We start from the raw sequence: 14,422 nt of genomic DNA, 5'->3' as shown, positions 1-14,422 counted from the left end.
ATCTAATGGAACACGTTTGGAATACGTTTGAACATCAACTTCATTTAAGACCCCTACATCAATACCTTCTCTGTTTTCATCCCTTGAGGAAGAACAGGCTGCCATTCCCCCACAGATATTCACTGAAGACTTCATAATCTACAACTCCATGGGAGAGCCTCAACTGTTACTTTACTCACATCCCTGCTGCAATTGCCCCAAAGAAACACCGACCAACAGTCCTGACACGTTTCTCCCACACTGACTATTCACGGGAGTCAGTCATCAAACCTAACACTAATTAGCTAAACCACAGCTACAAACATCATCACTGCCAATGCTGCCGCCATGCATTTACAATTTGCAGTGGCTGCCTCTGCCAAGGAACCCCTGATGTAAGACCCTGTACCAACCACCTGATATTATGACATCCTGACAACACAGCAGTACAGCTGGTGATGATTGGCTTTGAGTGGACTGCTCTGGGCAGTTTTCTCCACTTTACCGCTACCTCACTGGTTTGACTGGTGTGAAGAAACATGACTCCAGCTTGTGCAATATTGCTGTCCAATCAATGCCAGCAGTGTGGATCATAGTGTATTGGTGGGTGAGTGTTGCCAGTACTTGCAACCAGTGCTTTCCCTCTCTGTATCCTTAATAACCGGTAGTTACTAGATGTAGTTGGGTGAGAAATTTACCACATAAGAGATGCTTCATCATATTCTGAATCAGGTTGCACAGTTGTGCGAAGATGACTATTTTGACTCACGAACAGAACAAGTTGAGGACATCCAGAAGAGTGGAATCCCCATCACCACTTCATCTATCTGCCCTACTATTGTCCTTTGCTGTGTCTGCTTTGATCAGACTGACTTGTGAGAGGGGAGGGGGAGGGGGTGGAAGGGGGCCCAAGGATGAAAATTGAGTTTTTCTTGAGAATTTGAGCACTAGAGTGACCTTGGGTAAGTGGTCAGTGAACCAATTCCTGAGTCCAGTAGGGTTAAAATTGACAGACAATGTGCAAGATTACAATGCGTTATGAGAATCTGTCACATGTAAACTTCTGGCGATACAGAAGCTAGACTGCATGAATGCTGTCAATCAAAAGTACTAATAAGCTCCAGAGGGAACTACTTAACTAACATCTCTATAGGGCATGGGAAAGGGCACAAGGAATTTATGGACTATGTTCACAAAGACAATAAGAAAATGTACACCATATAGCTGCAGCCACACCAGCCGCACCACACTGTGCTGCACAAAACAAACAAAAAGAGGTTTCGTGCAGTGTGGCATGTCTGGCGTGGACATCAAACTGTGCCTCTCTGCACAAAAACAAACAAGTTCTATGCAGTTTTGGTGCATCAAAGGGAATGGTTCATTGATGTGCAGCTGCAGCTGGATAGTGTTTCTCATTTTCCATTGTTATTGATGCGCAGACGTGCATGCATACACACTGGAACATTGCGGCACACCTAAAAAGACCCTGCTTCATTCTGTGCTGCTCTGTGCTGGTCCACACTGCTCTGCACCACATGTTTGTGTGTGGCACAGCCAGTGTGGACACAGCTTATCAGAGAGCACAGAGCACAGAAGTGGGTGAGGTAGGACATGCAGTCACGAGAGTCAAGAAATGTGTTCAAATCCAAAATGACATGCTACCACTGTTGCTGGCCAGGTCTTACAGGTCAGGATTGCAATGTGCCACTGTGTGAGAATTACGCCCAAATGGCTACCAAGAGAGAGAATGTAGAGAACAGCAAAGGCTGACATGTGCTAGACCACACAGCAACATGCATGTATGAAACAAATGCTTAAGTGCTGGAACCACTGGGCAGTGCTTCTGGTAAACACAGCCACTGGTCAGCAGTGTGCAATGTCACTTACAAACTTTTATGTAACCAATATAATAGTGGAGTAGAAAGGGAAATGTTTATTCGAAACAGGGTGCACAAGTGTCAGTTGTTAGTCACTGGTTCTTTAGGTCTGGTAGTATGGGTCTGCCTTTCTGTACTTTAAGCAGAGTAGGAGGAAATGTTGCCATAAGCACAGTAGGAGGAAATGTTGTAAGCTCAGTGGGGTCAGGCCATCACAACTCCCAGTTCTGGATGAAAGTACCTCCTCGAGTAGGCAGCAATTACGATACTATTCTTTGTTTAGATTTCCTAGCTTTGGATTTTGAGATAATCTACTTAAAGTAGCACATTATAGAGCCTATTGTGGTTTCAATCCTCATGGGGTCAGAGCAGAAGATGATAAACTGATTTGATATTCATTGGACTGTTGCCAGTAAACACGTGCCACGTCAGTGCTCTTGGAAGAGAGCTGTAGTGATGATGTTGTTGTTCCCGGGTAGTGATTTGCGATGATGGAAAAAACTGAGATTTGAGCAGTGATTATGTACTTCTTAAAGAAAGGTATGAAAGCAAAGGACATTCATGCCGATTTCCAGAATACACTGGGGGACTCTGCTTCTTCATATTCAACTGTTGCCAAGTAGACAAATGAATTTAAATTTGGTCAAGAGTGCTTAGATGATGACCTGCGCAGAGGTCGGCCAAGATGTGTCACTATTCCAGAAATCATTGCAAAAGTGCACAAAATGGTCATGGAGGATCACTGATTGAAAATGTGTGAAATTGCTCATGGTTGCCAGATGTCATCTGAAAGGGTATATCACATTTTAACTGAAGAACTACAAATGAAAAAAATTATCTGCAAGATGGGTGCCGCCATCAAGACAATGCGCATCCGCACACATGCCATCATCATGGCAAAATTACAGGAACTAAGGTATGAATTGTTGCCACACCTGCCTTATTCACCTGATACAGCTCCATCAGACTTCCATCAGTATTAGAAAGGTATTAGAGATGACAGACAATTTTCTCCTGTCCTCATTCTCACTCTGGGTGGGATATTTTCACTGGGAATTTGTCAGTCTTTCTGTTTCATTTTCTATTATTCAGTACGTCATTTCTTAGAAATATCACTGTGAACAGATCAATTGCCTTTCTCCAACAACACTTTAGAAACTTCCTATCAAACTGATCCTGACTGACCGTCCACATTCTGTCCCATTTTATAACATACAAAATTTCTTATGCTTAATGGATCGTTCCCTTCTCTCCCTAGCTAACCAAGTAGGTAGCTTTATCTCTCAGAGACTAATACTACATATCAATTTTGTCATACCGGTAGTTCTGTCAGCCTAATCATATTCATAGTTTTGGCATCTAGCAATCTGATTAGCGTTCGACATATCACACTTTTTTGGAAACATTCTAGTGTGTAACATAACTGACTTTCTGGTTTCTGTTAACATCACTGTAAATCCTATTAAGAATTTCAGAGAACAGTTGTTCCATCGGCAGCTTAATAAACTGTGGAACATGTTACTACAACTTTTAGTAAGCAGCTAAGGCAATGTCTTGTAATAGCATGGAAAGATATCACAATCAAAGTCACCACTGTACAATTTTACAGGAGGAGAAGTCACAGGATAACAGAATTTTTCTGAACTACTGAAGGGGTATGTTCAACTTTCCCATGGCACAAGAGGCCCAACTTCATTTCAGAAGAATAAACAATACCTGTTCCCACAGTATAAACCATGTTGCTGATACCTTGGGAGGCAAGAACATTTTCTAGGGCTGGATCTCAGGGTCCTTGTGAGATGCTCTCAGATGATAGCTTTCACATAATACACCATGACACTTGCACATTGCATAGCAGGACAAACTGGAAAATATTTTTAACAATTTCAAGTGTTTTAAAATTCCTGGTGCACAATTTAAATCAATTAGTTTCCCCATGTTCAGAGAGTGCTGATTTTGCAGCTGTATGTTCTATTAATGAAAATCTGCTCCAGTTGCTACTAAGAACTTTATTAAGTCCATGATCACTTTCAGCCTTTATATCAGGCCATTTTAACTGTTGTACAAAAGCATTTGTGTTTCTCTGCAGTACAAAATCCCACAAAATGGACAGATTTAAATGGCAAAACCATTTACTGACTTCATAAAGTTCTTATTGGTGGGTGGAGCTACTTTGCAGTCATTAATTTAAATATATTCATTTACTCTCTACACATTCCTATGGTCTTGCAACATCACACTACTTATGTTACCAAACAGAAAAATTCTTTTATAAAAAGAATGGTATGTTGGGCTCCTTATAAGCAGTAAAGCAAAGTAAATCTGGTTGCAAATGGGTCAACAGAAAATTCATTTTTGTCTTTATTAGCCACAAAATATCATCAACATTACCAAAATTTTACCTAATGCCACATATTAATAAAATTTATTTTGCTTACCTTTCTTTCATGGTGTAATTCAAGCATAGCCTCTGCTTCAGCAATTGTGGCTGGCAGCTCTGACGAATCTATACGTTTAATCGTATCAGCAACCCACAGTTCAAGTTCATGCAAATCTGCATGAAATTTGTGTAATGTGTGAGCAGCAGATAATGCTTTCCGTCTCTGATGAGCAAGCTGCTGAAGAGCACGCCAGCTTTCTGCCAACTCAGCCAATTTGCCACGAATGTCTGGATGTTTTTGCATCAAGCGGCGTGCTTCATGCTCATGATCCTATAACACAAACAAGAATTTACAACACTGCATAATTTACTTGACATTCACACTTAATTTATATTTTATTTTTCAGCTAAGATTCAGCTCCATGTGAATCACAGATTTTTCCAGTTTTACTGCGACATACGCACAGGTTGTGGCTTGTGGTGGCTAAATAGCAATAAAAGATAAGTGACTTAACAACCCTCCAAATTTTGGAGAATTTCAAAACTATTATCTTGAAAAGAGAGTTGTATGGTCTTCTGCATTTGGAATGATATAGTCACAAACCCACTGGCCTGTGGCTGTTACAACAATCAAATAAGGATAAAAAAAAAAAAAACTTCTGCATACTACATGGTAGCAGATATACATGAGTGACAAAGTCAAACAAAAAGTTTCAGATCTAGAGGTTCCTTCAATAAGCATAAAAGAAGACCGGGCTTTAAGAATAATGATTATTCAAGGATTAGGTAAGAAAGTCACCCAGGAGAATGTGCCAAAAGCAACATTGTAGCACATAACTAGCAAGCCAAATATCACATACTAAGAACTGGTAATTTTTAAAATCTGAAGCTGCAACTGTCAGAGACGCATGTTACTGTCACATTAATGTGAACATCACCTATGTTCAAAATGCAATAACAACACACAGACAGCAGGTGGTGGGTGGCAGCACTAGCACTGGAGGGTAAACAAAGCATGTTGGGGGGGTAGGGGATGTGGAAAACTGTGCAGTCACTTTTGTAATGCAGAAATTGAGCGACTTATCTGATGTCCAAAAGGACATGATCATTGGCTTTCAGGCCCAGAGTGGAAGCATTTCTGAAAAGCTAAGTTTGTAAACTGTTCTTTTGCTACTGAGTTTAAAGTCTACTGCGCATGGCAAAATGGCGCTACCCAAAACCAGTGCTGACGCAACTGTTTTGCACCACACACCATAGATGACAGAGGTGAATGATGGCTGAAGAGATGTGTGTGGGTGAATAGACGAGCAACTGACCACCCAGATGAACCAAGGGGTTACCAACAGTGTCTCATAAATGACCATTCAGTGAACACTGCTGCATATGGGCCTTCACAGCAGGCACCTGGTCCATGCATCCAAGCTGACTGCTGTTCATCAGCAATGACGGCTAGAATTTGCACACCAGAACTGCAAATGGACTTCCAATGAAACTTCATCTTTACATATGACTCATGTCTAATGCTCCATCAGACAGATGAACAGTGGGGTGCATGGTGTGAAGCGTCTGAAAGCAAACACCCTGCAACAATTGTCAGAAGGATCCAGGCTGAAGGAGTGTTTTTGTAGCATTCCCTGGAAGATCTCATCATTCTGGAAGGCACAATGGATCAACAAAAGTCTGCATTTATACTAGGAGACAATGTCCACCCTTACGTACATTTGTCTTTCCTCAGCACAATGGCATCTACCAGAAGGAAAATGCAACATGTGACACAGCTTGCAGTGTAAATGCATAGTTCAAAGAGCACCAGGATGGGTTTACCATACTCCCTAAATTTAAACCCAATCAAGAATCTGGGGGACTACCTCAATCGGACACTCTCTCTCTCTCTCCCCCCCCCTCCCCCCCCTCTCTCTCTCCCTAATTATTCAGTTTTGTTTATGTACCTGTTGCCAGTTAAGTGCTTCATTTATATGGTAAGTAGTAACCATCACTGCTTCCATTATTCAGGTGGGACAGGGAAGGACAAACAGTACCTGTGTGCACAGATGATATAAAAGTGTGTGGCAACAAAGCAAAAGAAATTATGTTTCTGCTACTTGCTCTCTCTTACTACCTATTTTCGTTAGATATGTTAACACTCATTCAGTCAGCTGGTCATGAAAAGTGCAGTTACAGAGATTGTCACAGTGATTGAAAATTATTGGTAATCACAGTTGGAGGGATTCCCTTCATGAAGAACAGGATGTTAAACTGGTATTATCTCTTTAGAATGGTTATGAAGAACTAATGGGGAAAGGAAATTATGCTGTCCTTGTTCTCTTAAAAATCAACATAGCATATTAAAAAGTGAGGAAAATATTATAGGCACAGCTACCAGTCATGAACAGAACAAAAGTGTTAATTAAGACATTGCAGGAACACTTAATTTATACCCAAATGAATCATCAATATTCAGAATACAGCGTGCTAAGATATTGTATCTAAGGCATCATATCAATCCTCTTCTCCATTCCTAGCCAGGACACTGATACCAACTCTCCAGTCCAATAGCAAACACTGTGCAGAACAATTACACAAAACAATGTGGATATTAATTAATAGTATATAATGAATACATGATTGTACCAAGAATGATCAGCATCTAGTGGTAGAGATATCAGTGTTGTAACATAGTGTTTAATTTTGTGCTAAAATAATCCTTTTGCTCATAAAATTTTGCTACCAATGGGAATCATTGTGAAATTGTGCATAAAAGCTACTAATCACAAGAAGCTACATATTATTCTAATGGAGCATCCAGAAAAAAATACTCCACTAAAATTGAGAACTGAATGCTTAAAAGCAACTGAAGCCAAAATTATTCACAACTGTTACTTGAATTTCTGCAACAATTGCCGGAAACTGTATCTTACATACACTATGTGATCAAAAGTATCCGCACACCTGGCTGAAAATGACTTACAAGTTCTTGGCGCCCTCTATCGCTAATGCTGGAATTAAATATGGTGTTGGTCCACACTTTGCCTTGATGACTCTCGCAGACATAAGTTCAATCAGGTGCTGGAAGGTTTCTTGGGGAATGACAGACCATTCTTCATGGAGTGCTGCACTGAGGAGAGGTATCGTTGTCGGTCGGTGAGGCCTGGCACGAAGTCGGCGTTCCTAAACATCCCCAAGGTTGTCTGTAGGATTCAGGTCAGGACTGTGTGCAGGCCAGTCCATTACAGGGATGTTACTGTTGTGTAACCACTCCGCCACAGGCCTTGCATTATGAACAGGTGCTCAATCATGCTGAAAGATGCAATCGCCATCCCCGAATTGCTCTTAAACAGTGGGAAGCAAGAAGGTGCTTAAAACATCAATGTAGGCCTGTGCTGTGGTAGTGCCACACAAAACAACAAGCGGTGCAAGCCCCCGCCATGAAAAACATGGCCACACCATAACACTCCCGCCTCCGAATTTTATTGTTGGCACTGGCACTACATACGCTGGCAGATAACATTCACCAGGCATTCACCATACGCACACCCTGCCATTGGATTGCCAAATTGTGTACTGTGATTTGTCACTCCACACAACGTTTTTCCACTGTTCAATCATCCAACGTTTACGCTCCTTACACCAAGCGATGTGTCATTTGGCATTAACCGGTGTGATGTGTGGCTTATCAGCAGCTGCTCAACCATGAAATCCAAGTTTTCTCATCTACTGCCTAACTGTCATAGTACTTGCAGTGGGTAGAGATGCAGTTTGGAATTCCTGGGTGATGGTCTGGATAAATGTCTGCCTATTACACATTATGACCCTCTTCAACTGTCGGCGGTCTCTGTCAACCAACAGACAAGGTGTGCTCATACGCTTTTGTGCTGTACATGTCCCATCACATTTCCACTTTACTATCACATTGGAAACAGTGGAGGAAGGGATGTTTAGGAGTGTGGAAATCTTGCATACAGACATATGACACAAGTGACACCCAATCACCTGACCATGTTCAGTGTCCATAAGTTCCATGGAGTGCCCCATTCTGCTCTTTCATGATGTCTCTCTTTCATGATGTCTAATGACTACTAAGGTTGCTGATATGGAGTACCTGGCATTAGGTGCCAGCACATTGCACCAAATAGGAAAAACATATGTGTTTGGGGGTGTCTGGATACCTTTGATCACATAGTGTATAAATAATAGTTCACCATCACTTATGGAAGTATATTACTTTACACAATGTTAACGGCCTTTGAGTAACACATCGAGTACAAAATTTAGCACGTACCTTCAGCTTGTCTTCAATAGCAATCATATCCCTTTCAAGTTCTTCGTGCTTCCTCTGCAACTGCTCTACAGCTGATAGATCACGTCCTACATCCTCTGAGCTCATTGCAACTGCCTTTTCTGCAACTCTTTGACTTGTATCATCCACATCACGATTGAATGCATGTACTTCCAGAGCTCCAGCTAATTTTTCCCTATATTTACTCAAAGAACCCTGTAGAGCACGCCATCTGAGACAAGGAAGAAGTTCCCCATTATGATCATACTTTTACTTTCTACTTCAAATCCAATAAATTAATTCCAGTGAGAATATTATATTTCTTTTATTCCTATAAGCCAAAATGGCAGTAATATTTTATACAACATCTGTATCAAGCTAGATAATTGCTACATTATAAAATAGATAAATGATATGTTATAAAATGTTTGTAAATAGTGTGATGACCTAAAAATCCCAAATTTTAGCTGAAAATCTTACTTGCTGTTCAAGTCATCTCGGCGCTGGTGTACGCTACGGGTATCACTACGACCTTGCCTAATCAACTTTTCTGCCAGAACATTGATCGACTTCATACGAGAGTCATCAACTCGCATATCTGAATCAACATCATCAAGTTTACGTTGAAGCTCCAAGCAGTGCTCATAGTCACGGCCAGTGTCACCAGCTTGAACCATCATTTCCTACAGATGTAACAAACGAAGGGGAAAAAACATAAATGAACCAAGAAGACAAAATGCATTGTAAACAACAAAGAGAAAATACAGAGACAGAAAATATACAAAGGTCTAGCATTAGACACCAAGTATTTTGGTTTTCATTTCTTTGGGTTTCCTCTCCATTGCACAATCATCATCCTGTTTTGAGACACTTAGTTCTCAATGTTCTCTTTTCCATCTCTCTTTTCTTGGTCACATGTTCTACTGAATACTTACATCTGGCAACTTCACACAGATAATAAGAAAATATCGCATCCACATATGCATACACCAATATACACATATTGTGTGTGTGTGTGTGTGTGTGTGTGTGTGTGCCCCACCTGCTCTTTTTAGTGTCAGTAACTTTGAAGAAAATTTTCATAATTATTATAAGTGCAAGAAATTCCTTCCAATTTAGTACCAGTCAGAGCAAAATTTGTTAATAAAATTGTAAGAGTGTTGTGAATATGACCGCTAATGGAGTTTCCCCACAATCACTGAAAACCTCGATAACAATTGCTTTTCACAAGAAAGAAGACAAGCACAAAACTAACAACTTTTGACCAATCTCTCTCCTCCAAATTGTGTCCAGTTTAATTAATAGTGTGGTGTCTGCACCTGCACTCCTACTGAATGGCAACTGCAACATACCCATGTCTCACAAGTGGCCCAGCCTCAGGCATGATCCGTTTCCTGCACAGATATCTACAAGCCAGCACAACAGTAACAGTTCTAGGTAGTGGTATAAAGTAGCTTGTTATTACCAGGAAATCAGGATGCTACTACTGCAGGCACTATTCTTGCCACGTGCCAGCATTCCAAGTCATGATAGAAGGCACAGCCATTGTAAGACTATCTCTCTTCACACGTAACATACTCGGAAATAATTCATGCTGTATACCTCCGTCTTGGTAGTATTTAGCCCAGCATGTAGCCCCCAAGAAGCCATTCATCAACAGGAACTGCATCACGCAGTTGCATCAAATGCTCCACAGTTACTCAATTGGAGTAACTCTCGGCCAACACTGATCTCTGCTGATCTGACAAATCCTCCTCTCAGTGGAGACTGATTCACTGATATAGGCCTTTAACTCCACCTCACTGTTAGGGCTCCATCGCACAAGTTCAATGGAGTTATCAGCTTGGTGATATCTCCTCTAGTAACTCCCTAGGTAGTTACATTCTAAGTGGTATGTCATCCTGTAACCCTCACAGTCTGCACAGTTGCCTGATAGTGTTATTTCTTCCTGTAACAGTACACTCAGCAAATGTGTTGTTACTTCTAGTCTACTTGACTGTTGTTTTATCTGTATGTACCAAATTCCAACATAACAGATTGGAGACAAGGATAGTTTCGACCATACAACAATTTCTTCCCATTTGCTGCCCCCTCCAGTTCTGCCAATGCTAATTCCTGTTGCTTCCCCACAGTGCAGCATGACAGGCATTTCCCAAGGACGACAATGCTTTGGGCAACGGACTGGTGATGAGGGTACAACTCTTCCTGTCAATGTCCATTTCTGTCATTAGCAACACCATTTCACATTTTGCAACATCCCTTTCTGTCATTGGTGACACAGTTCTCGATATTGTTATGTCCATTGTTATTGTTACCACCTAAAGTTACCAATTTCTTTGCATTGTTACTCATCTCTTTAACAGATAAGCAACAATTATCTCAATCTCATGACATACCAGGTTTAGTGACAACATGCTACATTTTTGCCCTCCGTCAAGCTCAAAGTTGTTTCTACTTGCTGATTAGGTCTGCCAACTTTGCCAATATAGCTCTAGTGCCCAACCTTTTTGGTTCTTATCCTGTCATTAGCATGAGGCTTTCCATTTTGCCTTTGGTTCCATCTCTCATTTTCTGCCCTGGACTTAATGTGACCTCTATTATATCATGCCTTTTCTGTATGGTCTTCTTGCATGATACTCGGGCCTTTTTCCAATTTCTGGGTGAGAGGACTATAGTATGTACCAGCAGCATTGAGCCCCATCTGCCGCCCAACCACCACAATCCTCCACCATCTGATGCTGCTTCCTGCTGCATCTGCATGTTGCAGCCACAGCAGGCCTTCTTCTGAGGATGGCCTTGCTTGAGATGTCTGTTCCCCATGGGACTCCAGTTCCATTCCACTGCAGTGAACCTCATCTGTTGCCTGGTCTCCGCCCTCCTCCATCCACACCTGACGATGCTGCAACAGTCACTCTGTCCATTTGATGGGGTGATGCAGTGATGGGTGATGTCCTTCTTGAGGGCACTGATAACTGTCTGGCAGCACCACCACTGGCCCCATGTAACCAACCTATCTGTGTCTCCAGGGTCTTCTGGGCTCCAAGGAGCAACCACCTTCGGTGCGCTACTCCTCCTCCTGCCAGCCTCCTTGGCTCAATGCAACCCTCCATTCACCATTCTTTACCTAAGGCCTACATTTCCTTTCCATGATCTTATGCATAATCCAGTGGCAAGCACTCAACATACCAATCTTTCAAGTGCTCTGCCTCTTCCTGCAGTGCTGCTCTCTACACTGGATTCTCTGGCAGTTTTGTGCTCAATGGATTCTTCAACTGCTCTGTCCTTTTCCATTTCCATGTTCTTTCCTTGCCACTCTACACCAACAGTCCTGATGCAATGACCTATCTTTAATCTGTTTATTGTTTCAGTCACGCTATTCTTGCACCACCCACACTGTTCGCCATTGCTAGTGCGACATCTGCATGGAAACATCTCTCATCCTTTGATGACAGTTCTGGGGTCTGGACTGCAGTGGTTAATTCCTCTCCAGCCACAAGTAGTCACCTACATGACCCAGGGAAGGCACTGCTCCCTTTGGGGTCACCTATCAATGCTGCTCCTTTCAGAATCTGGTGGGCTCCACTGTCTCTCTCTGTGTGGGAGTGATTGAGTACAGGCTCTGCGGCAAAAACTCGATGGCTTTGACATATCTTTCTCCAAATGGGAATGGACTGAGTGAGGAGGTGCTGTGGGTAGCACACTGGACCTGCATTCAGGAGGATGACAGTTCAAACCCGTGTCCAGCCATCCTGATTTAGGTTTTCCACGATTTCCCTTAATCGCTTCAGGCAAATGCTGCGATGGTTCCATTCACAGGGCATAACCAATTTCCTTCCCCATCCTTCCCCAATCCTCTGGGACCAATAATCTCACCATTTGGATCTTCCAGCTGCTTGCAAGGTGGCTCTACCACCTTTCTCACAAGGAATATGAGATGCAGTGTCCACACCTATAATACGACCAGACAGCAACCATTGCACAGTCACATCTCATGGGTGGTCTAGCCTCAGGCAACATCCATATTCTACCAAGACCTGCACACCAGTTCAGTAATAACAGTTACGGGTAACAAGCCAGCACAACAGCAACAATTACAACACAACTTGCTATCGCCAGGAACTCTGGACGCTAACATTGTAGGCACTATTCTTGTCACCTAACAGTGTTCCAAACATCAACAGGAGGTGCTATTTCCCTCTACAAGTCATGTTCCTGGAAATAGCCCATGCTCTGCATTGGCAGTACCTAGGCTGGCGCACAGCCTCTGAGAAGTTAGTCAACATCGGGAGTTATGCCATGCTAATGTACAGACTGTTCCACCATTCCTCATTCAGAATAACTTCCAACCAGTGTGACCTCTGCTGATCTGATGAATCCTGCTCTTGGTCAAGATAGAGGATATATTTGATTTGGTGCTTCTTCAAAAGCCAACCAATTTGAGAGAGATACCATCAACATAGGTGAGAAAATCATTCTCATCCATTTCTCAATTACTTCTGACTGCTCACACTATTTAACCCAAGTGAATGAAAATAGTTCTCATAGTCCCTAAACTCTGCATGCATGCGCATTTCAGGCCAACTTCCATTTAAACTGATTTCCAGCAGAAGCTGAGAATGATAAACATCTGTCTAAAAGAAAGATTGAGTTTTTACAATAATTTCTCTCTTTCAGAAGGCAAAACATTTCTGTAAAGTAGTCTAATTATCTATTACAAGTTGTATGTTCTAACATATAACACTCCTTATCACTGAAAATATACTGTACATCAATGCAGTAATTCAATAAATGAATAAATACTGTTATACTGTTCAACTGTTATACACCAAATTCGAACCCAGAAACAAAATTTATTCCTGTACTTCAGATACTTCATTAAATATATTACCTTGTCTCTTATCCATGACTCAATCTTTTCCACTTGGTTGTTGAACTCCAAAATATCTTGGGCTTCTTCCAACCCTTGACCATGATTATTTGAGTCTTTCAAAAGCTGACGCCATGCTGCGAGCAGATGTTCTAGCTGGGAACGAATTTCACGTGATGCTTTGTGTTTCTTCGCAAGCAGCATTTCACCTGATTGTAAGAAAACCTGTTATGTATTTCTAACTCACATCATAGTTGTTATTCATTGTAATTAACTATGAACATATGGAACTTTTTTCTTGAACAGCAAATGGCAAAATTCTGAGTCATCTATTACAAAGAGGCTTTCAAAACCACTCTGTTGCATCATAACCGCAAAACATAATGATGCTGATGGGCAAATATTTATTTTATTTATTTATTTTTTGCTGCCAAAGCAAACAATTTACTTCTGGTAGTAGTTCAAGCACAATATCTAGCTGTGTTATGTTAATTTGAGTTCTTTCCAATTTGGTAAATAGAGACAGCTTACATCTATTACCTACAGCAATTATGCAATAAACATAGATTATGAACAAGTTTCCCTACCAGACAGTAGCACTGTGTCACTAGTAACAACTTTGAACTTTCACTTCCTCAAGAGATATTCTTTAAATATAAAAACATCTTTGAAACTGCTAAGGGTAGATAACAACTGTGATTCCACAACGTCTTACATATTATTTCCTGAAAGACAACACATATTTCATGTAAAAACTCTCTTTTGTCTGCAATAGGTAATTTAAGAGCAAGAAAGAGTCATTAATTACATCTTGGTGAGAGTTAAGGGAAACAGCCATTTAGACAGACATTCATGCCATTAAGCTGTTAGCACTACGAGGGGATTTCAAAATAAAAGTTACACATTATTATGGCACACCAAGTAATTTTTATTTAATGCTGCAGTACACTTCTCAGATACATTACAATATTTTTCAATACAGACCCCAAGTCTCTATAAACAACTGTCTGAACATTCTTTCAATCACTCAGTTCCTCAACAAA

At 41.3% G+C, this 14,422-nt stretch overlaps 1 protein-coding gene across 1 annotated transcript in view; it reads right to left on the bottom strand.

Annotated features, from left to right (window-relative positions):
* The window catches only part of LOC124556669 (spectrin beta chain, non-erythrocytic 1), a 309,565-nt gene that overhangs the window by 76,622 nt on the left and 218,521 nt on the right, over nucleotides 1-14,422 (bottom strand). Inside the window, exons 41-44 of the mRNA XM_047130637.1 lie at nucleotides 13,401-13,588; nucleotides 8,993-9,195; nucleotides 8,516-8,744; nucleotides 4,295-4,567 (exon numbers count right to left, since the gene is read on the bottom strand). Coding sequence (XP_046986593.1) covers nucleotides 4,295-4,567; nucleotides 8,516-8,744; nucleotides 8,993-9,195; nucleotides 13,401-13,588 — 893 coding nt within the window. The remainder of the gene's footprint in view (nucleotides 1-4,294; nucleotides 4,568-8,515; nucleotides 8,745-8,992; nucleotides 9,196-13,400; nucleotides 13,589-14,422) is intronic.

The sequence above is a fragment of the Schistocerca americana genome, chromosome X (assembly GCF_021461395.2).
Source record: "Schistocerca americana isolate TAMUIC-IGC-003095 chromosome X, iqSchAmer2.1, whole genome shotgun sequence".
NCBI classification, from domain to species: domain Eukaryota; kingdom Metazoa; phylum Arthropoda; class Insecta; order Orthoptera; family Acrididae; genus Schistocerca; species Schistocerca americana.
This window is presented reverse-complemented; position numbering and strand designations above follow the sequence as displayed.